At 36.2% G+C, this 25,013-nt stretch overlaps 2 protein-coding genes across 4 annotated transcripts in view; one reads left to right on the forward strand and one right to left on the reverse strand.

The window, feature by feature from the left end:
- Window positions 1–1,142: 1,142 nt before the first annotated feature.
- On the reverse strand, window positions 1,143–6,146 carry LOC141447909 (uncharacterized). Of its 3 annotated transcripts, XR_012454666.1 has the most exons (5): window positions 5,857–6,146; window positions 4,057–4,749; window positions 3,825–3,972; window positions 2,101–2,346; window positions 1,143–1,411 (listed from the first exon to the last, which is right to left on the reverse strand). XR_012454666.1 is itself a non-coding variant. In XM_074115847.1 (2 exons), the coding sequence occupies exons 1-2, from the start codon at window positions 2,275–2,277 to the stop codon at window positions 1,250–1,252; spliced, it is 339 nt and encodes a 112-aa protein (XP_073971948.1). In that variant the 5' UTR covers window positions 2,278–2,324; the 3' UTR covers window positions 1,143–1,249. The 3 variants fall into 3 exon arrangements, 1 of the variants encoding a protein (XP_073971948.1); XR_012454665.1 differs by having other exon boundaries at window positions 3,825–4,749; XM_074115847.1 differs by lacking the exons at window positions 3,825–3,972; window positions 4,057–4,749; window positions 5,857–6,146 and having other exon boundaries at window positions 2,101–2,324.
- The window catches only part of ci (transcriptional activator cubitus interruptus), a 230,985-nt gene continuing 210,147 nt past the window's right edge, over window positions 4,176–25,013 (forward strand). Inside the window, exon 1 of the mRNA XM_074115814.1 lies at window positions 4,176–4,313. The gene's annotated coding sequence lies outside the window, so the exon portion shown is untranslated. The remainder of the gene's footprint in view (window positions 4,314–25,013) is intronic.

Below are 25,013 nucleotides of genomic sequence, written 5' to 3' on the forward strand. Positions count from 1 at the left end.
TTTATTTAGGCAAAAATACTTACTCCTCTTTCTTAAAGTTCATTAACTATTCAATAACTATTATTACTTTCATCTCTCCGATTTATACAAATATTTTACCGAAATGATCACGGATCCATTAGCCAGGTACAAGATTGTATGATATTAGAATATAAATATATAAAAACAAGCCTCAAATCTCCATAATATTCTATAATATTGTAATATCACAATGTCTGAATAAGAAATATATACATAGATAATAATATTAAATCTTTTTAAAAAGCAAAATAATAATGTGTTGCATAACGCTGTTATCTTTATATAGAAAGATCGGGCCATGCAAGGGAATTACAAAGATCTAAATCTATTTATATTAATATTATACAGATTTCTGAATTATAGAACATGGTACCTACGCAAAGGCCAAGAACTTTTTCGTTTTATTTTTTTCTTGCTTATTTTGAACTTAAGGAAACAATTTAAAATTATAATTTAATATATAATGCACCCAATATAATGCTTACACTAGTGAAACTTGGACATTTCCACGTCTAATATGGTTGCATCATATTGCATAATTTATGGGCGAGGTATCTTGTAAATAGACGTGCATAACTGCGACTAGTTGACTTTAAAATTATTTATTTCCTATATAAATTATCAGCAAGTACTTACGTATGTATAAGTAAGTATATAACCTTACATTGTAATATGTTTAAAACGCAGAGATCGCTGATTCGAGCCCAAGTGCTAGCCCTTAGATTATCTCTTCCTAGGAGTTGTAAAGGATAGTGTTCTTCCTTTACTTCACTTCACTTTACTTTACCGGGTTCTAACGCAGAGAACGCTGGTTCTAGCCCAAGTGCTAGCCCTTAGATTTTCTCTTCCTAGAAGTTGTAAAAGGAGAACACTCTCCGGTGGCTGGCAGTGAACTGGAAAAAGCTCCTAGTGCTAATGACCTCAGATATCAACGAGCCTTAAAATTCATTTAAATAATTCACCATATATAAAATATCATCAAGAGTTTTTGATGAAACTTTGAATCAGTCAAATTGATTAATACGTAATACTTTAAATTTTAAATCTGGAATAGTTTAAAATTCGTTGAGTAAATAAGCGTGGAGTTATGGAATCGGAAATGTCAATCAAAAAATAGTAAATTCTATTAAAAATCTTTAATTAATTACTTAAATACAATATTTCAAATTCAAGTAAAATAATCCTGTGATAAAAATCTCAGTTGCCATTAATAATATGTTGAGGTCAGTTAGTTGGAGTATTGTTGTTCGATCGGTTCTTCATCGTAGGATAAAGTGCCTAATTGAGCCTTCCTGGCGATTCTGACGATTTCTTCTTCAGGAGCATAATTTGGAGCATAGTTGACTCTTTGAAATGGTGCTTGTTCGACTTCTCGGCGAAATCTTACATTCTGCAAAAGAATAATACATTTGGGTAAAAAAAAAAAATGAATACAGGAACAAAATGGTTTTGAAATAATAAAATTTCGTATTGAATAAAAACTATCGCCGATTGCTGACAATTTTAGTTAATTAATTTGTAATTACTTTCATCTCTCGCCGCGTTATCACTTTAAAAAGTTTCTGCTCGTACTTCTACATGAAGGGTACCGACGTAAGTCATTGCCGTTTCCCTTACGAACACTTGTCAGATTTTGTAGCTAACCTGATTTCAATTTAAACCGAATATCTGATCAAGTTTTTGAGGAAGTAGCAAAATATTATCTGTGATTTCCAGTTTTTGAGATGTACTGATTATGGACCGTTATACAATACAAACCAATTTTAAAAACATTTTTTATACTCAAAGGGTTTCTAAACGTACATTTTGATGAAAACTTAAGTCCGGATATTGGGAAGATCACAATATTTCGTTTTATGAAGGGTGCACATGGACGAAGTGAACATCATTTGATTTATGAACATCGGCGGAGTAACAAATTTTGATTATTTTGCCGGAATATAAAATAATGATAATAAAGAAACTTAGAAGATTTGTAGGCAGAAGCACTATAAATATTTTGGAAATTTTTAAAAATGTCAACTGAATTCTATTTCTATTGTTTAATTACTGTATGTTTGGTACATAAAAGCAACTTACTCTGTATGCATCCGGCAGCCCGCGATTGGGTGGATTGAACGGTGGTGTTCCTGGATAATTGGTTCTACCACCGCTGGGACGGCGTCCGGAGTTTCGGTCCACAAAGCCAGCACTCATACTGCAAAGCACAGCCACTATGGCGATCAGTAGGATGAGTTTCATTGAAATGTTGGCCATCTTAGTTGAATGAATGGTGAGAGATGATCATAGACTGATTTTATAACTGTAGAACTCTTGTTTATATAGCTATGAAACAATGTGAGATAAGAGATTTATGTGATTCACCATATAGATCTAAGTGAAATACAGACTGCTTGGGAATGATGCCATAAATTATTGCGTAAAAAACTTATTTTTGAGTTTTTTTTTTAATTTTATTGTATTAAACGTTTTTTATCTTGTTAGTTTCATTGGCTAATACTCGTGAAAATTATGAAAAGTAAGACTGGGGAAGAAAAAGAAGGAAATAACTTGTTCTCAGGAGACTGGTCTTTCAAAATTGTAATTTATGTACAAACAATATTCATCAAATATTTTAAACATTACACACACTTAAGTACAAAACAGATATATCGCTAAAACCAGTTTTGTACCGCACTTAGGCCTCTACACCGGATTTATTCCAATTACATCTCAGTATTTCCGGTAACGCAATAAACTGTGTATTATACCAAAGAGAAGATGAATAGTCTAGTCTGATCCGACTCCAATGAAGGAATAGAAATTTCAGATTTCCAGAAGCTCTATAAATCGGTTAACTGATTCTTTTATACAAAAGAAGTTTCTTATGAACTAAGATTAAGATTAGGTGCGGGATGGGACCCACGCCCCACAGCACCGCAGCCAAAAGAGGCTTTTGGTGCCTTCGCCTTCAAGTCTAGTAGATGAAACCTTCCCTTCTAATAAGGTATGAGGACTCCCTACCAGTTCCCTCTGTGCTGCAATCTCCTTTGGCCTCAAAGTTCCAAAGATATCGTAGCGCAGTCTCTCGATTGCAACGCATACGAATAACAAGTGAGAGGCCGTCTCCCCCTCTTCCTGACACAATCTGTACAACGGTTCCGAGCTGATAACCCCTGTATAGGTGTTTGCTGAACCTGCCTTGCCCGTGAATAGCCCAGAGTCTCTTCGCTTCTTTGTTTACACACACTTGCCGTTTTTGACCCCAGGAAGCGTCACCCAGTTCTTTTCATGTTCTCTCGAGTTCCAGCCTGTGAGAGCCGCTCGAACTGCACCCTTGGTGGTCCCCAGCACAGGATACGGGCTAATGAAAGGAGTACTAGCTCCATTCCTGGCCACTTGATCAGCTATTTCTTTCTCCTTAATCCCTACATTGCCCGGCACCCATTCCAGTCGAACTTTATTGTGCCGAGCCAGTTGTTCTAGCACCTTTTTGCATTCCCGAACCAGAAAAGAGGTAGTTCTGAAGGAAGTAAAGGCCTTCAGTTCTTATGAACCAAATCAAGCCCAGGGTGTGCGCGACGGTGCTTAGCTAGCGCATTGACTTTGTAAAGTTCACTTTTTTTTTTACTAGTACTTGCTTTACAGTTGTTAAATTCTTAAATAAGAATAATAAGAAAAAAAAAGAAAAGAAGAATTACATACATGACTGAATGACTGAAATGGGCATTGCTCTTTCTTCCTATTGGATTAAAGAATCGGTCTCCAAAAAAATGAACAATAAAGGATACTTAAGCTAAAAATGGGTTTAAAGTCCGTAATACCTGTGTAATATCTTTGATTTTATCCCTCCTATGGTTTATTGTATCTCGGAATGGTTTCGGACCTTTAGCCATCAGAGATAGGCTAATCAGTTTGGTAAAGAGATTTCTGCTCTTGCTCCACTTACTGACTCTCTAGACCCAATTAAAACTGTTAAAAATTATTATTTTTCATTATCTGAAATCTTTTTTCAAATCTGTTATACTTTTATTTTTATATTTTTATTCTAATTACTCTTTTTCTGCTTGCAGGTGGTGCGGTAGTGTTCAAATCCGGAAGTGCTTCTTTTTCTTGCGGGAGTGTTTCAAATTTTCATCGCTAATTTAAGATAAAACTAGAAAAGTTAAGTGCTTGCCATTAATTGTTCAATATTTTGTAATCGAATACACCCGTTTTGTTATTTGTGCGATAAGTGCGCTAAGTTGAAATCGCGAAGTGAAAATAAAAAATGCAGATAAGAATGTACCATATGGCCGCCATCTTAGACAAAGGTAAGATTTAAAAATTTAATTGTTTTTGATGGAACTCTGAATCAGTCAAATTGATTAATACTTAATACTTGAAATTTTTTATCTGGAATAATTTAAAATTCTTTTAGTAAATTAGCATGCAGTTATGGAATCGGAAATGTCAATCAAAAGAATAGAAATTCTATTAAAACTCTTTAATTAATTACTTAAATACAATATTTCAAATTCAAGTAAAATAATCCGAAAATGATAGTAAATCACAGTTGCCATTAATGAGATATTGACGTCAGATACATTGGTAGTTACATCGGTAGTTACATCGGTAGTTTCCGAACTTAGCATATGTCTCCCTGAGCTCCTTGGTGAGTCTGACGAGTTCTTCTTTAGAAATAATATCTGTAGCATAGTTGACATTTTGAAAAGGTTCTGGTTCGACTTCACGGCGAAATCTTACATTCTGCAATAGAATAATACATTTGGGTCAAAAGAATGGATGCTGGATCAAAATGGTTTTGACATAATAAAATTTCGTTTTGAATAAAAACTATCGCCGATTGCTGACAATTTTAATAAATTAATTTGTAAATACTTTCATCTTTCGCCGCATTATCTGTTTAAAAAGTTTCTGCTGGTACTGCTCGTACTTCTACATGAAGGGGACCGACGTAAGTCATTGCCGTTCCTTTACGAACACTCTTGTCAGATTTTGTGGCTAACATGATTTCAAGTTAAACCCAATATCTGATCAAGTTTTTGAGACAGTAGCTAAAAACTATCTTTGATTTCCGGTTTTTGAGATATACTGATCATGGACCGTTATATATACAAACCAATTTAAAAAAATCTTAACTTTCTTTGTACTTAAAGGATTTCTAAACGTACATTTTGATGAAAACTTAAGTCCGGATATTGGGAAGATCACAATATTTCATTTTATGAAGGGTGTACATGGACAAAGTGAACATCATTTGATTTATGAACTTCGGCAGAGTAACAAATTTTGATTATTTTGCTGGAATAAAAAAGAATAATAAAGAAACTTAGAAGATTTGAAGGCAGAAGCACCATAAATATTGTGGAACTTTTTAAAAATGTCAATTGAATTCTATTTCTGATGTTTAATTATTATATGTTTGGTACAAAAAAGCAACTTACCCTGTAGGCATCCGGCAGCCCGCGATTGGGTGGATTGAACGGGGGTGTTCCTGGATAATTGGTTCTACCACCGCTGGGGCGACGTTTTATGTACAAACGTTATTCACCAAATACTTTAAACGCTACACACACTTGTGTAAAAAAACGCTCCGGACGCCAATGACCTAAATTGATAGTGACATCTTAAATTAAAAAAAAGTAGATATCAACATCCGCTTAAATACCGGAAGAGCTCAGTGGTCTATTCGGATTCAACTACCAAACGCCAGAAGAAGCAAAAAAACTAATTATTTTGTAGGCTTCATTTTGATGCAAACAAAGAAATGTTCGACAAAATTCATGCAGTTAATCTTCATCTTCAGAATGAAAGAACAAATTTTTTAAGATAACCATTGATAGTAATGTTCACCTCAGAATTATCCGCCAGTTTTAGATGCTGCGAGTTAATTGGTGGTACAGCAGGATATCTAAACGCACCACCGCTGAAAAATCTAAAACTTTTGTCTCGCAAGCTAGAATCTACACAGTACAACGATGCCATTATTGTGATTAACACAATCAGTTTAATACAGATATTAGCCATCCTAATCCTAGTTTAGTTGGGATTCCCTCGCACTAACAAAACACTGTTAAAAACAAATCCTAACGTTACTGTAACTTGGTGAACACAATTTTGAGATAAACTGTTATCATGTGATGCACACAGAACTGGACATCTTGATGACCTTCTTTCAATCTGTTATCTGTTCTCTGTTATATTATCGTAACTACTAATTACGATTATTAATTATTCTTCGCAGTTTGTGCTGATTCTCTAGAATTGAAAATTCCTAGAATTTTGATAGCTCTTTCACCTCGATCTCTCTGACCTTCTCGGAGGCTATTTTATACTAAATCACAACAATACAGGAAATTACTTTTAGTATTGTGGTATTTCCGAATGACGTATCAAATTCTTATTATTGCTCTTCCTATACTTGAAGCAAAATGGAACATTCGTTCCTGAGAGTTTCCGCTTTTAGTTCAGTTGGTAACACAGCCAGCCATTTTGTAAAAACCCTTTTATCCGATTTAGGAGAACCTTATAACGTTCATGCCCTTTGAATATTCTAAAACGAAAGTAATAATAACATTAAATAATCTAATTCTTCATCAAATATTTTTAAATTTTGATAACATACACAAATTCGAAATGCATTTTTTATTTTAACGTGGAATTTATTCTAAAAATGATAAAAACAAATTCAACAACTTAGCACTACCCCTTCAACCAAATTTCTTCAAATTTTTCATTTTATTTATTTTCTAAATTCCAATTAATATGATACTGGAAATGAGACTGTACATTTTACTTGAATGACACAACAGGAAAACTTCACTTCTCCTCTAGAATTGAACGTCTGGCGTCAAAAAAAAATCTTAAAAAATAGGTTTTCGTCAACTTCGACCTATCAGAAATCTTAGTAAAACTGTCCCGGTAGAACAGTCGTATAAGAGTTAATCGTCAAAAACTACACGAAAAAGCGTAACGTTGAAAAACACCCAACTTTGATAATTTTTTTCTCTTTTTCTATAAAAGATAAAATACCAAATTTCCTTTAAAATATAGGGCAAATCCTCCTTTATAACTGTAATTTTCTTTTGCAACAACCCAGATCTAATTGGTTTTGAGAAAAAAGTTGCTGAAAATGAGCATAAACGGCATTTTCAAAAATTGGTCTTGTTCTTGTTGTTCAATCTGTCTCAATAGTATTTTTCCCAAAATGCGTACGCTTGTCATAGCGCACATGCTGCTGCCTTTCCACCATTTAATTTTCGGAAATGGATTGATTGGCTTTCCTATAAATGGAGATTTCAGTACACTGAATGGTTCTACGAGGGTCGTTTGAAAAATCCGTGCAAAGTCAGAGATATAGCACCACTGGCGCGTATCGAGGTTATGTTTAGTTAGTAGCATCTCTTGGAAGAGCACACACCAACTTTCAGCCAGATTGGTCTATTTCTTTGTGTTTGGCATTCGTTTGAATCGAGGAAGTCGAGTGATTTTCAAAAAACTATATCTGTACTACATCTGTACTATATCTGTACTATTTTTTGGGCCATTTTCATTAATTTTCATCAGGTCTTTTCTCCATCGTAAAATAAAAACTTGACAAGTAAGTTTAATCCTTTTTTCGCGCATAATTAAAATAAACAATCTCATTTCTAATGAAAATAAATAATAATTAAATAAATTAAAACGACCAAAAACTTTTTTGTTTGTGAATATTTTACCAGTTCGAAGTCAGAGAAATTAATGCTAAAATTAACTTATCAGAGCCGAAATGAGTTTATGTAGTGTGAGGGGGGGGGCTAGTGGACACTTTTGGGAAAAAGTTTCCTCTAAAGTGCTATTTTAGTACGAAGAACGGCCTTGTTAACTGTAAATTATTGAGGCGAATTAAATATGTAATTGGAAATCAAAATTAAAAAAAATAACAGCCGCCCAAAAAGTGACACTCGATTCAAAGGTTTAATAATTCTACAACTTTGTACCTAACTTTATATCCTGTGGATAGATGAATATCCCTTAAAGGAACCACTTGAAGAAGGAATATCTCAATTATTTGAAGTAGAGGAAAGCGCACGCTTTAAAATGTTTTAACAATTCGCAACTCCGAGTACGGAAATAAAACAAGAATTTCCTGCCCACAATGAACAGTACCATCGAGAGCGTGCGTAGAATGGCAAAAAGTCAGAGCATGCCCAAGGCGTAAAAAAGAGAATTCGTAATGTTTATTAAGCGACTGTTATGAGCACCTAAATATATATTGTCTATATAGCCGCCATAAGTCACAAAACATTCTAAAAACAATTTGAAAGAGAACAATGGCCTTCAGTTTAGATTATTTATTTTTTAATAATTAATTACTTCCTTCTTATAGTTTTGGTTTTAATCTATTCAAGTATTAATTGAGCCATTTACTGCACAAATCGATTAACTCCACTTTTTGAAGAATATCTTAAATTTAAGTGTCAAAGTCTTGGTTCCAGTCGTAATTATAATAAATTTCCCCAAATACGAGGGTCGTTTGAAAAGTCCGTGCAAAGTCAGAGAGATAGCACCACTGGCGCGTATCGAGGTTATGTTTAGTTGGTAGCATCTCTTGGAAGAACACACACCAAGTTTCAGCCTTCTTTGTGTTTGGCATTCGATTGAATCGAGGAAGTCGAGCGATTTTCAAAAAATGGACGAAAAAGAATTTCGTGTGTTGATTAAACACTACTTTATGAAAGGCAAAACGCCTCAGGAGACTAAAGAGAACCTTGATAAACATTATGGTGACTCTGCACCTTCGATTAGAACAGTTTATAAGTGGTTTCAAAATTTTCGGAGTGGCCATATGGGCACAAGTGACGCTGAACGTTCTGGACGCCCTGTTGAGGTTACTACTCCAGAAATCATTGATAAAATCTATGATATGGTGATGGATAACAGAAGAGTGAAGGTGCGTGAGATTGCTAGTGCTGTGGGCATCTCGAATGAACGGGTACATAATATTTTGCATCAACATTTGGACATGACAAAGCTATCCGCAAGATGGGTGCCGCGATTGCTCACGCTTGACCAAAAACGAAATCGTGTAAAGTGTTGCAAGGACGGTTTGCAGCTGTTCCAGAAGAATTCGCAGGACTTTAAGCGTCGTTTCGTCACTGTGGATGAAACATGGATACATCACTACACTCTTGAGACCAAAGAACAATCTAAACAATAAGTTACCAAGGGGGAATCTGCGCCAAAAAAGGCGAAGACCGTTCCTTCGGCCGGAAAGATTATGGCGACTGTCTTTTGGGATTCGCAAGGAATAATCCTCATCGACTATCTGGAAAAGGGTAAAACTATTACAGGTGAATATTATTCATCGTTATTGGACCGTTTGAAAACCGAGCTGCAAGAAAAACGCCCACGATTGGCCCACTAAAAAGTCCTTTTCCATCACGACAACGCACCAGCTCACACCTCAGCAGTTGTGGTCGCAAAATTAATGGAAATAGGGTTCCAACTCGTTTCACATCCCCCCTATTCTCCAGACTTGGCTCCCTCGGACTACTATTTGTACCCCAATATGAAGAAATGGCTGGCGGGAAAAAGATTTTATTCAAACGAGGAGGTGATTGCAGAAACGAATGGCTATTTTTCAGACTTGGACAAATCCTATTATTCGGAAGGGATCAACAAACTAGAGCAGCGTTGGACGAAATGTATAAGCCTAAAAGGAGACTATGTTTGAAAAATAAAAAAGGTTTACCCCCAAAAATTAAGTAGTTTTTATTTTTGCACCGACTTTTCAAACGACCCTCGTATATTGTACGTAGTATTAATGAAAATCCATCTTGTGGTCAAAATTCTAAATTCTAAGAGGTTAGGTATATATATTTTTTAATCTGGAAAACGGCGATAACTAAATCATTTTTAAGAATAAATAGACGCTAAATACATGTAGGTCTCATTTCAAAAAAAAATAATGTAAGAATAGCTTTAAAAGATTTTAGCTTCTCTTGGCATCTTTCCTAAAGACCATTTTCATTTTTAATAGATTTTCAAAACTGGTACTTTACTGAAAATTATATCACCAAAAGTAAGATATTTTACAAAGTTTTCCGTAATAATACTACACATAGGTTTCCTTGTTTTTCTGGCTAAGGATGTTACTTCTCGGGGAGGAAAAACCAAGGCCTGTAAGCTTTACCCAAGAGTCGCTCTCCAGAATTAAGGGTCTGATTAAACGGACGGGTCTGGAGGGCGAGCTCTAGAGAAGGGGAGCCACAATAGATCCAAAGGGGTCGCAGTGGCGTAGGCCTTAAAGGCCGCCCTATTAGAATCTTATCTATCTTATCGGTTTCCTTGGAATGGGTTTGGGTGCACTCTCCGGTTATTCAAAACTATTTTTTGGGGTAGAGGAGACTGTCTATTTGAGGATTGGATAACGAAAGTCGCTTAAGTAATCCCTTATTGGTGTTTCAAAGACAGAAAATAACAAATATTGTTGTATTATTTTTTGGGATTTCACTTCGCTCAATTAGCCTTTAAAGTTATTCCAAAAAGGGTGCAGACTAAACCTTATTTATTTTCAAGATTATAAGCTAATGCCATCAACTCTGTAATGATAATAACCTATCAGATATAACACCTCAGGCGATGAAAACCACAGGCGTCTCCCTTTATTTACTTAACATCTTTTTTACAAAAGAGGTATCGAGAACAGAATTTCTATTCCCTCGTGTTTGTTTACCATTATGTTGAGTTGGTTTACTGAGTTGCCAAGTTGTAAAGTAAATATGTATTATATAACTTCCTTCTCAAGTTTATTGTAAGAATTAAGTAGGTATTTCGTATCAGGTATTATTTGAATTTCTCTCATGATTTGGTGCAACTCTGAGTAAAAAAAAAAAAAAAACTATATTTTTAGGAACTGAATATGCAAATCATTGATCTTTTTAAATGCAGTTTAGCTCCACTTAACAGACAGGACTAAATTGAGATTCCTTTATATTTAATGACATTTCATTAAATGAACTGACAGTTCAGTTTTATCAATAATGAAGCTCAGCTTAAAGTTTTGTAGTTTGAATAAATATCTAAAAGACTTTTAGCTTATGTATCTAGATCGAATTAAGTAGGAATGTATTTCGCCTCTTGAGTATAACAACTCAATTCTAATTCCGTACTCAGTATTCCACACGAGAGTACTAAGCGCTGCATTACCATTGCAAATGCGCTAAATAATTTCGTTCCTTTTTTTTCTTTTTGGTTTGTTTGTTTGTAAATGTAAGCACAAGTAAGTAGCGTTACCCACTTATCTATGTGCATACACTAAATTATTGTGCATTAACAATGCAAACTATGTTCTGTTTACATTCAACTCCCCACCAGCCTGTCTGTACTGCAGAAATAGGAGTAATATTTTAGGAGTTTATTTTTTCTATTTTAAATTTATCTTGTTATTTTATCCCGCATTTTTATTTATTTTCAATTCCAAAGCTTGAAATAGAAACCACTTTGTGTATTTATAAAAGTGGCTCTAACTCTTTAGAGAAAATCAACATTTTCTTTTGTAATTCCCAGTGCCAATACCTTCGAAGTTTTGCCGTTATTTAAATATGCAAACATCCACTCTTCGAAATGACATTGTAATAATATTAAAACTATATTTTTGAAAACTTATTTCTAACATTATAATTATTTTATAATCTGTGTGAACACTCGCATGACTTTTTCTTATTTCTGTTCTCAAAACTCTAAGTCGCAAATTATCTTCTAACTGCGAAAGTTCGAGTTATATTTAATTCTTACCAATTTAGGAGAAGTTACTCGTCCCCTCTCCCAAAATACCCTTCCAGTAAAAGTTGTAGATTTAGGTAAATTGTAATTAAAACTGCCCGTTCGATAGGACAGTTGTATAAGTGATGATCGTCAAAAACTGCACGAAAAAGCGTAACGTTGAAAAACACCCAACTTTGATAATTTTTTTCTCTTTTTCTATAAAAGATAAAATTCCCAAATTTTCTTTAAAATGTAGAGCAAATCCTCCTTTATAACTGTAATTTTTTGCAACAACCCAGATCAAATAGATTTCGATAAAAAAGTTGCTGAAAATAGGCAAAAATAATTTCAAAAATTGGTCTTCTGGTTACCTTTTTTGTAAACAACGTAGCGCCTAAACGCTCAAACCGATTTTCATTAATGAGTTGTCATTCGATTCGGAATTTCATGTAGATGTGCTTTTTGGGGGTCTCGACGCTTTATATCGAATGGGAGAGGAGATTTAGGTTGTTTTCAAATTCGTTCAAATTTCAAACCACTGTATCACTCTTCGTATTGTTTAGATTTTATTCACTTCTTTACCGAATTGTAGAGAAAAGTTTGAGAGCTATAGAGATAGCTGGTATAAATTGCATTATTATAGTGATACTGATAATAGTTCATGAGTCTCTTTGGTTAATAGTTTGATTATTGTAGATTAATAGATATTATAGTCAATCTAAGTTAAATGGTGTACTACTTTAACAAATCTTACATATATGAATGAAAATGGCCAGCAGCATTAGGGTCTGTAACATCTAATAAATTCTAAAAAATATTATTAAAAAGTTAATACAATAAAATTACTCAAATGATATCAATAAATTATTAATGAAATGTTAGGTACTTGCTGATTTGTGTACCTTTTGGCGTTTAATGAACTTTTTGAACTTTTAAGTTTTTGTTAGAGAGATAAATACATAAGAAAGCCATCAAAATGTCGAGACATTTAACAGCACCATTACTGTCAACTGGGTATTATAGAAATGGTAGAAAATTTCTTTCACTTGAAAGAATATAACAGCAGTAGGTTGTAATTGAAAAGGCGAAGGTTATTTCTGCTATAGAAGTAACCCAGTGCTGCAGGATGATGTATGTTGTTGTGTGGATAGAGTAGGTGGCAGAGAACAAGTCACCACTGGCTATGGGATCAGTGGAGAGGAATTCTAACTTGAACCTATGCGTTTTTTTTCCCTAAACTATTTTTGTTAGAAAAGAATTTCGTAGTATTGTGCTGAAGCAATGCTCAAATAAATTGAGAACAGAGTGGACCAGGATGTGATGTAGTGCTGGAAGATAATGGTACCAGTCCATCACCTTCTCAGAGTGGTGGATGATCTTCATACTGTGATATTTTACTCGGACACTCTTTGTCTGGCAGGATCTCTTTGTCTTATTGTCGGGTTTTATCCCTAATTTCCCCTTACTTTGGGGTAAACACACACACAGAATGTTTGACAAAGGGGGCAAACCAGAGACCACTTTCGCTGTATTTACAGTAGTACTTACGGAGACTTTGGAGTTTTGATCGTTACATAGACTCTGTTCATCGCCGCACAGTGAGCTGTAAGGGGCTCCTTACTTAATTGCTCACTGACCTATCACAGCCATTATAGTTCTCCATTTCATGAATGAGGTGTCATTCGATTCAGAATTTTATGTAGATGGGCTTTTTGGGGGGTCTCGACGCTGTACATCGAATGGGAGAGGAGTTTTTCGAAGGAGATTTTGGTTTTCAAATTCGTTCAAATTTCAAACCATTGTATCACTCTTCGTAACGCCAGCATATCAATCCCCCTCCCCCCAGCATGGGCATTGGTATTACCCTTACAGCCAGCATATCAATTGATTTATTAAAACTGTCCGGTAGGACAGTTGTATAAGGGTTGATGTGTATACAAAAATTACATGTAAATAAATAATTTGTTTAAATGTAAACCACTTACCGTTACTTACGTAAAACCACTTACGAAATTTCAATGAATTTACCGTAAATATTTCAATTCTATGGCGCCACGGTAGCCGATCGGTTAGAGGCGAGACCTGTAAAGCTAATTTGTATTGTGGTACTGGGTTCGATTCCCGGTCTTAGGCCTTGGATTTTATTTAATGGTTAATAATTTACAGTAAAGTATGTTTGCGAGTCGCCTTATTCCACTACACCTAATTGGAAGTTGGACGTAAAGCCTGCCTGCCAAAAATAGGCGATTACTTTACTTTACTTTTATCTCACTTCTATATTCTAAATTTTTAAATATTATCCGTTAAAATTTTAATAATATAATCTGTTAAATTTTTATGGCTGTATCTATTATAAAACCATGTAATAAATTATGCACATATTTTTGCTGCCCAAGATGTAAATGTAATTGAAATAGGAAGTAATCGCCTATTATTTGAGGCGGGGCTTAACGTCCATCTACCAATTAGGTGTCGCGAACGGGGGCGGAAGCTCATACTTTACTATAAACAATTTTTTTTTCTAACAAATAGTCATACGCGGGATTCGAACTGGGGATCTTCCACTTACAAAGCCACGCTCTTGACCACTTGACTGACACCCGCCCAATTTCTTTATATAAATGGTTGGAAAGTTCTTTCCTCTGTTTCTTGTTTTTCCCATACTCCATGATTATGGGTTCAGCACTGTCCACCTCGTTGTATTTCTCACACGAGTAAGTATCGCGTTTCCTGTTTTTTTAATGCAAATTTCCCCCGAAAATCGCATGGTTAAGGCGTAACCGGCATAAACTGCTAACAAATCTCTTGCTGATGAATTTTCGCCGCCATTCTCCAACCATGCAGGCCGATAGCCTCTAAGTCGTCTTCCACGACTCTCAGCCATATCAGCCTTGGTCTTCGTCTGAGCTTAAGAAATACCAAGAAAGTGAAAAATCTAATGGGCTGCAGCTAGTTTCAAACCTGAAATTTCCGCAATGGAATGCACTCAGCTAATAACTTCTTTTCAAAAATGATTTAGAATGGTTTATTGTCGTAGAATACACAGTATTTAGGGAGCTCTCGAAGAAGGAAGTCACAAATCGCTGTCAGTATAGTGTACATCCTCCTCAGTGACTATCATTTTTATTTGGTACAATTAAAACTAAAAATGGCGCTAACACTCTCATGACCATCTCTTGCTGCTACTCTCTAGATTCTCATTCTAAAATTCTTCTTAAAATCTAAAAATTTGGATCAAATTTAATTCTTATCAACATTCTACAGTGTTTTTTTTTTAAACCTGAAATACGAACCACCAGAGAAACTTTATCCAAACTCCTTCATGAAAACTGTCCTAAATCGAATACTTTATTCCAATGCGGAAATCCCGGGTTCGAATCCAGCTGCTCGCCTCTTAGATTTTTTTGTTTTCTTCCTAGGAGCTTCTTACAGCTCACTGTCCGGAGTGTAGTACTGAAAAAAGCTCCCAGGCACCAATAACCTTCAGATGTTGACGCGCCTTAAATTAAAAAATGAAAATAAGAAAAAATATAGCTGCCTGCAAATTCTGTTGCTGGAGTTTAAATCTATAATTTCAGTCCTAATTTTTATTGATTCTAATCAATATAACATTATTTGCATGATTAAAAAAAAGGCAATGTGTAGAATTTATATTTAATCAATTGTTATATCTTTTTTTTTTTTTTTTTTTTTTAATTTGTTTATTTATTTTGCAACTGTATGCAGTACAATAAGCAAAAGTGATGAGTGAAAAGGGATGGCACAAATACACATGCACGTATATGCATATCCATACACATACGCGCACATGCATGTGCATCAAGGGCGTGATTGGAGTGAACGACGACCATCCAGTGATGGAAGCCGTTAGTTCGCCAGATTGGCAAGCTTACACAGCAACCTTCCTAGGAGGTCGGCGTTGTGTTGAGATGGTCGCGTGGCCACCGCCGCTTTAGTCTGCGTTGAGGATTAGAAGGAAGTGTTGTGGTAGACATGTTGTGAATCAGAAGGTTGTAGTGACCGTGTAGATTTGAATGGAGTTTTGTGTATCGAGTTTGGGCTATTTCAGAAACGAGAGGAATATTGAGATCAGAGTGTATAGTATGATTGGAGACGTAGAAGGGAGCGTTAACTATTGTTCTTAGAATTTTAGATTGTAAGGTCTGAAGTCGGTTGATGTTCGATTTTTTGGCGCTTCCGTAAAGTTGTATTCCGTACGTCCATATTGGGGCAAGTAGAGCGGTATATAGTGTTCGTTTGTTTGTCAGGGTCAGTTTTGATCGTTTGTCGAGTAGTCTTTTCAACATTTTATACCTCAGATTGAGGTCAGTTCGTTTGAGTCTCGTGTGTGGGTTCCATGTTAGTCGTTTGTCAAGATGTAGTCCGAGATATCGTACTTGGTTAGTCATTGGTATGGAAGTATTGTGGAAGGAGAGAGGAGGGAGAGTTTTCTTGTTTAAGGTAAATACTACGTATTTAGATTTCATTTCATTCACTTTGATTCTCCACTTTTGCAGCCAAGGCTCTAGAAGATTGAGGTGTGATTGGAGGGCACGGCATGCTATTACAGGATCTAGATGAGGAGAAAGAATTGCAGTGTCGTCGGCGAATGTGAAAGTAATTGTAGTCGGGTGAGTTGGTAAGTCGGCAGTATAGAGAATATAAAGGAAGGGGGCTAGAATGCTTCCTTGAGGAACTCCAGCGAGTATTGGAAGGATAAGAGAAGAAGAAGAACCTTGTTTGACTTGGAAGAAACGGTCGGAGAGATAAGACTTAAGAATGAGGTAAAAGGTAGAAGGCAGTAGGCGTTTGAGTTTATAAAGCAGTCCCGTGTGCCATACCCTGTCGAATGCCTGAGATATGTCAAGGAAGAAACCCGGGCAATACTGCTTTAATTCAAGGGAAGTAGCGATTACATCCACCACTCCATGTGCTTGGAGAACAGTCGAGTGGCAACTCCGAAAACCGAACTGATGGTCAGGAATGATATTTAAAGGGGCTATTTCAGTTTGGAGGCGGTGTAGTAGAAGTTTTTCCAGGACTTTCCCCAGGATGGGTAGAAGGCTGATGGGTCGGTAAGAGCTTGGGATATGAGAAGGTTTATTTGGTTTAGGGATCATTGTTACAGAAGAGAATTTGTAGAGAATAGGAAAGTAAGTGGTTCGAAGTACAGCATTATAAAGAGTAGTAAGAAATACTATTGCTTTCTTGGAGAGTTGTAAAAGGATGTTAGCAGTAATCAGATCATAGCCCGGACTTTTCTTTTTGGGAAGACAGTTGATTACGTCCATGATGTCTTTAGGAGTGAATGGCTTGGGAGGAGGTGAAAGTTGTAAAGGGATGTCCAGTTCTTTGAGAATATGTTCAGTATGTTGTAAGTCTTGTACGTCGGGATGAGGAGTAAAGACTGTAGAAAGATGTTCGGCAAAGTACTGGGCTCTCTCCTCGTCGGATTTAGCCCAAGAATTGTCCGGGCGTCTTAGTGGGTGAGAAGTTTTTTTGTATTTGAGAATTCTTTTGGTTGCTGTCCACAGAGAGTTGTCTTCAGTTGTGAGTGATTGTGTATAATCAGAGAATTGGTCGTTAAAGTAGTCCCTTAGTTTTGTTGTCAGTTCTCTAGTAAGTTGGTTAAACAGTCTTTTGTGAGAGGGATATCTGGTGCGATGCCAAAGAGCTCTTGCGCGACGTTTGCGCGTTATCAGTTCTCTCAAGTGTATAGGTAGATTTAAAGGTAATGGTGCAGTTCTGTTGGGTGAAGTCCGTTGAGAAGAATGCCAAATACTTTGCTGAATAGCGGTAGTCAAGTATGCCACGTTATCGTCTAGTTGTTGAGGAGTTTTTAAGGACACATTTAAGTTTAGTTTTTCGTCAAGAGTTTCTCGAAATAAGTCCCAGTCAACAGTTCCGTTTATTAGGGTTTGTCGGGGAAGAGCTTGTTTTGGGTGAATGTCAAGGGTTAGAATGACGGGGCTATGATCTGAAGACAAGTCGTTTAATGTGTGTATGTCAGTGTGTAAAGAGGTAATATTGGAACAGATAAAGAAGTCAAGAAGGTCAGGTCTTTTGCGTGGAGAAGTTGGCCAGTAAGTCGGTTTAGAAGGGGATAAGGAAATGTAACTATTTTGATTGAGGATGGTGCTAAGAGTTCGACCTCTCGGATTCGCCACCCGGCTGCCCCAACTGGGATGCTTAGCGTTGTAATCGCCACCACATATGAAACGAGAACCGAGAGAAGAGAGAAAGGATGAGAAATCGTTTTGATGGATATTGTGGTTAGGAGGACAGTAAACAGCTGCAAAAGTGTAGGAGAAGGGCTCTGTCAGTAAAGAGACTACTGTAGATTGTAGGAAGGGTGTAGCGTTGTAGGGAATTAAGAAATGTTGTAAAGAAGTTCGAATAAGTATTGCAGTTCCTCCGTGTCCAGTTCCGTCGGGGTGATTGGTCTTGTAAGTCGTGTAGCCTGGGATGAAAAATCTTGATCTGTCAGTGAAGTGCGTCTCAGTTATAAGGGCGATGTCAATACGTTTGTCTCGTAGTAATATTTCTAGTTCATGTCTGCGGTTAATCAGTCCATTAGAATTCCAGAGGATGATGGTGAGAGAGTGTTGTGAAAGAGCCATTAAGGAGATTGGTTAGGAAGGAGTCTGGAAACGACAGTTGTAAGGAGAGATATCAGAGGTGTGATGAGGGATTTGAAGTCAGTTAAGAAGCTTGTGAGAAGTGTATTGATGTCTCCTGTGGATGAGGTTGTGGGCATTTGAGAAATAGGAGGCGGCTGAGGTCCCGCGGCCACCCTTGCATATGATAGGTTTTGGTTATTGAAGGGAGTATGCAGAGGAGGAAAGTTTCTTGACTGTTGTGTTGGAGGTGGTTGTGGAGTACTCCGTTGTGCTGACCGATGTTCGTACACGGGAGGCTGTCTCCGAGCTCGCTGCAACTCTCTGTACACCATACACCCTTTATAGCTGGCTGTATGGTCGCCGCTGCAGAGAGCACACTTGGCTGGTGTGGTTGGCATCTTGCCGCAATCTTGAGTAAAGTGCTCGCCGGCACACTTTACGCACCTTGGTCTGTGCTGACAATAGCTCTTCGTATGCCCGTACTCCTGGCAACGCTTGCACTGCACAACAATCCGTTGCTTGTGTGGCTCTTCAACCTTTATTCTAGAGTAACAAAGAGTTTCTATATTAAAAACATCTTTGTTATTTGGCCGTGGTTCGAGATCCACAAAGAAGAGAGGCAAAGTTTGTTTGGTGATTGGATGAATAACTGGAGCCACATTTCGAACAGTGTGGCCCAGCTCACTTAGTTCTTCCTTTATGAATTCGACGGGAACGCTTTGATGGAGGTGTCTTAAGACTACCCTGTAGGGTTTGTCTTCCTCCAGTTGGAAGGTATGGTAGTCTGCATTATTTTGTTTGAGGTACCTGATGATACCCCTGTAGCTGTCGATTGTTTTTGCGTGGATGACTAGATCTGAGATTCTTGCTTTACATATAAAGGTATCTCTTCCCACGAGTTGCGATAATGCAGCGCATAAAACACTGTACTGACTGAGGTTTTTCACGTAAATAGGAGGTGGCTTGTGGACACGTATTGAGGCGGGCGCTGCAGCCTCCATGTCCTGTAGATCAGTCAAAGGAGCGAAGGGATTATTAGTCAGCACTCCTGGAGGAGCCGTAACAGTTGCTAGGCCCCGAGCTACTTCGGGTTTCTCAGCTGAGGGCGTCGCTGGTTGCAAAAAGGCAGGAAGGTTTTGTGGTTGATCAATGGGGCCCTGGGGTCCTTTCTTGGCAGAGGCATTCCGTGTGCTTTTGGTTTTTTTGCATTTTTTGGGGGAGACACCGGAAGGATAGTTCCTCTTGTAAGAAGTGGACGTAGTGGACTCGTTGTCCGTGGAGGTCGCTATTACTGTGCGGTCACTAGAATTGCTCATCGTGAAAGAGAAATAAATAAGAGAATAACAATATAAACAGAAAGAGAGTAATAAAAAGTTAGTAAACAAAAAAGAAAATCGAACTATATGCGTATGTACACTGCCTAACACTAATAATAATATTTACAATTTTACAGATGATTATAATTATAAAAAAAAATGTTAAAGTTACTGTCCAGGTTAAATTTATAAAATTACTTTTTAATACACTGCTATGTTATTTATATAGTTTATTAGATCCTAAAACTGAAATACTCACTAAAAATAATAATTGTCACATAATATAAGTTAATAATAATGCTAATAAATTGTCACTAGGAAAAGAAAGAAAAAACAAACTTCCGAACACAATGTACCGGAGAATGTTTTAGAATCAAGTACCACTTAAGGTAAGGTACTTACTTACCAAAAATCGGCACAAATAGTCCATAAATTACCAAAAAACTTTTAATTTTAATAAGCACAATAAATAATCGCGTCTTGCTTACATTAGAGCAGTCAGCTGACTTTTGTTGTTATATCTTAATGAGATATTCAATCCAGATAATCTACCATCCTTATATACCCGGTTGGTCACCACAAACTTGTGGTCAGTTACCACTAAAACTCTATTCTAACCAGAGTACAGTGTCGGCAGAGAGGGGTTTCTGTTAAACTCAGCCCTGTGTACATTTCTCAATTAAAGTAATGACTCTTTTCCACTGTTAATATAATAGAGATATAAGTGAGCCGGGGTAAATAAGGGTTTGAGACAAGTATGTAAATCTATAGGTGGGCCTTGCCGCGTACTTTAATATTAGTGTGTCGGCCGGTTGTCTCTTCTTCTTCTTCTTCTTCTTCTTGACTATGTGTGGATGGGAGGAGGGGAGTTTCTAAAGAGAAAGAGAAAGAGAGACAAATTGAGAGAGAGCAAGGAAATATAACTCCCACTATAACATATCCAATCGTTTGGTTAAATATTCATAAGTTACTAGCCTTATTGAAAACATGTATATATATATAGTATCTTCCAGAATAAGAGAGCTAACTCTGTTAGTGGTAAGGTGAGGATTGGTGCAGCAGTGCCTCCAACCCTAGAAACCGGATTGGGGCCTTCTAATGTCTATATCACTATACCTCATAGTTATGTATTCACTTTACTAAAAACATTTTCTTTCTACTTAAAAACACATCTCTTCCCTGTAACGGGTCCCCTACACATTTATGTATTACATATGGTATATGTACAGATGTACGCTTTTATATCCTTATATTTGTATAAATATCTATTTATAATTCAAAAAAATAGATAAATAAAAGAAAAGCTCTTTCTTTATTATAAAAAAAAAAATGTATTTTTAGTAAAAGCGTCATTGAACTGATTCGAATCAATTGATGATTAATCAATCTTTAGTGATTGAAGAAAAATCTATGCTTATTAAAATTTTTTTTTAATTTCATTTATTTATTTACAACCTGTATATACAGGGTGTTCAGCATAAGACTACGGTAACTTCGGGAGGCGATTCTGGGCATCATTTGCAACAAAAAATTCCATACAAACTATGGCCTGATTCGGCTCCAATTTATAGATATTTTTAATTTTATGTTTTTTCAAGGTATTACTACTTTTTAGCAAACAGTTGCCTATATTTCTCAAACTATTAAAGCTACAGCAATTTTAATAAGCTCATTAAAAATAAGGTTAAATTTCCTTCTTTTTTAAAATTGCTCCTTTATTTTTTACTTCCGTTTTATTAAATAATAATCGTTAAAAACTAAAATGGTTACTTTTCTTTTTGTTCCTTCTCCAAAAATTGACATTTGAGTAAATTAGTAGTGAAAAGTCGGTTATTCAAATTCCCAGTTTTCTCCATTTACGCCCCTCTGTTCGGGGTAGGGATTTATTAAAAACCAAAAAAAAATCCATGTGGTCTTGTAGCTCAATAAATGCGCAACTTTTTCTGAAATTATGTGGCTCCTTGATTTTAATTAATCATTGAAAAAATGCAGTTGAAAATTTTACCAAAAATCATCGAGAACGAATTTTTTAGACATTAAAGTAAAAATTTCATTGTTATAAGAAACGTTTTTAGGCTCGTTATTGAGCAGATTTATAGGAAATTTAATGCTCTTTCGTTTGGAATAAGCAGATTTGTTGTAGGATAAAGAAGGTTGGATGGAAGGAAGTTTAGGAAATTGGTAAAAGGTCGCGGGGCCAATGTTGTTTCAGGCGTCGTGGAGGACTGTCGGGATGGGCTGTGTTGTGGATAAGGCTTGTGGGGATTAGGATGTTTGGTTAGGCTATTAAGGAAGCCGAGAATGTATTAGGTCATTGACAAAAGAGGATTTTGAGGTCTTGTATGGAGGGTTAAATTGGGTACATAATAAGGAGAGCGTTGACGATTTGCCGAAGGGACTTTAGATTGAAAGGATTGGATTTTTTGGATGTTGGATGGTTTCGCACAGGAGACCCACAGCTCAGCTTCGTAGGTCCAGATGGGGTCTTAGTAGTGTCTTGTATAGAGTCAGTTTGTTCTGTACGTTCATGGCTGATCTCCGCCCTAGCAGTCTTCGTAGTTGTCCTTATCGTCTGGTGTCCAGTTGAAATAAAATGAGCCCAAATTGATAATTGTTAATCCCATAATGGGTTGGTAATTAAGTTATTTAATAAGTGATTAAGTTGCGCACGTGTCGTTGGTTGATGATTTCAAAAATTTGGCCACTCAATGTATATATGTGTTTTTAATTAATTAATTTATTTATGCATTTGTTTCCCCTCCTCATGTCCAACTACAAAATTATGTCTGTTACAAATTATGCGCTGAAAAAATAATTAAATTATTATTTTTGGTATAATAATTAAGAAAAAATGAGAACTTAGTTATATAACAATAGAAAAAAGTATAAAAATGAGCTTATTATTTGGAGTTTGGAGAAAAAGTAAATTTTAAGGTTTGACCAACTGTATAACATAAAGGGAAATTAAATGTACGGTTTTGTCCCTTTACGGTAGCAATCAATAGATATTTATTGAAACAGACCGGCGAAAATTCTGTGGTGACTGTTTCATTATCATGGATGAAATGCGGAGAAAATTCTGGAAAACTCTATTAGGGATACAATGGAAGGTCAGAAAATGAAAGATGCCCTTCACAGATAGGTCAGAAGCCATTGTAAGTGAATAGAAAGCTATACTCTATAAATGAAAGTCATACAGATTCCATGTACACAATGAAAGCGACCTAGGTTTGCATGTACGCTTTATAAAGGGACTAAGAACCATGATGAGTTGAATAGAAAGGTTCTCCGGGGAGCCGCCCTTAGGAACCTCCTATTCTCTCGGTCTCCAAATTGAACTTCACCTTTTTTTTTTTTTCTTCACCCAAACCACTCACCAAAAGGTGACCCTAACGAGGTGTTCCTTCTTTTTTCACCTTTAACAATAATAACACAAAAATCTTTCTGGCACTGTAAAAGGAGGGAAACTGCCAAACTCTGACGATAACTAACAAAAGAGTACGCCGGGTGAAAAAGTAAAACCAACCTGTCCGCGCAGAAAACAAGGGCAACCAAGAGCAGGTAATTGGGTCGTTGCACACCTCTAGTAGATTGGGTACCCTGTCCTTTCTGCCAGACTCCTCAAATAGAGGCGTCACTTGTCAATGCTATGGACCAATATCCCTCTTTCTACATCATCATTATAATGGATGATTGAGTGGTCAGAACGTGTGCCGCCCAGCGCTGCCGCTACAGATGATAACTCCTAACAAATAATATAACATCAAAGAAATATTATGCCGGCCTCATTTCATGGGAAATGCTCCTTCTCAACCGACACCCATTATCTCTTTTTAACTTCTTCTACCGATAGAATTAGAGGTCTCTCAGCCTCTTTCTTTCTATTTATTTTTTTTTTGTCACTTCCGTTGTAGATGATTCTGGTTTCCGTTAAAATAAAAAAATCACTTGTTCCTTATTGAAATCGATATTTATTTATAATTGAGCCGTTCAAGAAAGAAAGAACTGAATATTTTGGACATCTCTTGATAAGCGACAAATATTCCTTGCTGCGATAGCAATATAATCAACGAAATTCGGGAGCAAGACGTTTAACTTCGGGACTCAAATCCTCCATTGATTCGAAAAGACATGGCGAAAAACATCTAGTAAAATGAATAAGTTTCATGGATTTCTAGTCCTATTTGTATCCGACAGAACGGCTCAGTTTAATTGTTTCTAGAAGCCGAGACAGTCTTAAGAGCTAAAAACGTCTTGACTTGTCGGCCGCGATTTATCAAAACCAAGAAGATTACTGTAAAATATTATTAGCACCGAAAACAAACACATTTTGTACACGCGCAAAGTAGCAAAGGTTTCTTAGTTTGGGGTGGATAAACGCTAAAGAAGAATTGGGTACACATAATGTGCAAGAAGTGTGTTCTTCTCTAACACTCTCTGTATTTACTCACATTTAATATTGATGCTGGTGGTAAAAGATATTTACACATACAGAAGTGGTATATGTGTCTAAGAGATGTTAGGTAAATATGTGCAATGTTAATACAAACTGTTCCATGTTGACATTTATTTGTTGATCCCTGTTACTACCGATAAACTAACTTTGTTTTTGTTTTATTAAAAACTGTTAATATCAATTTTTAATAATTATTTATAATTAAAGAGAATGAGCCAATCAAAAATTTACTATCTCTTACTATACAGGGTGATCCATTTAAAACGCACCAATCGCTAATAACTTTTTAAGAAAGCGGCATTTCGAAAAAACCCACGAAGTAAACTATATGTTTTTTTTTGGTCTAGTTTTCAAATTTTTCACCCCCGATGCTGCTGGCGGAGTTACGGGCAAAAACCCGACTGGGGTTTCATAAGTCCACTAATTTTGATAATGATTATGAAAACTACAAAAAACATTGTGAAAAATGCTGCTAACCCCGTTTCGATATCCCTAATATTTGTTGAGATATTTGTGATCAAAGTTACAATTTTATTTATTAGTTATCGATATTCAACATTAATTTCCCACCAGAAATACACGTTTTAGGAGGTCCTCTGACTGCAAAAATGTTATTGGTGACGCAAAGTAAAAAAAATAATAATAATTGAAGATTTTAAAACATGTAATGTAATGTAATGGTTATGGGTGAATCAGGATAAATTTGTTTTATCATCAAATAAAAGCAAATCATTTTAATGTACCACGTATCCAAGACTTCTTGGCCTATGATTACGGTAAGAATATCTTGCCAGGGAGGAGTGGATGTTGGTCTAGTGGTCATGAGCGTGGTTTTGTAAGTGGGAGACTCCCAGTTCGGATCCCGTGGGT

The sequence above is a fragment of the Rhodnius prolixus genome, unplaced genomic scaffold (assembly GCF_049639745.1).
Source record: "Rhodnius prolixus isolate KJV_2025 unplaced genomic scaffold, Rpr scaffold_13, whole genome shotgun sequence".
NCBI classification, from domain to species: domain Eukaryota; kingdom Metazoa; phylum Arthropoda; class Insecta; order Hemiptera; family Reduviidae; genus Rhodnius; species Rhodnius prolixus.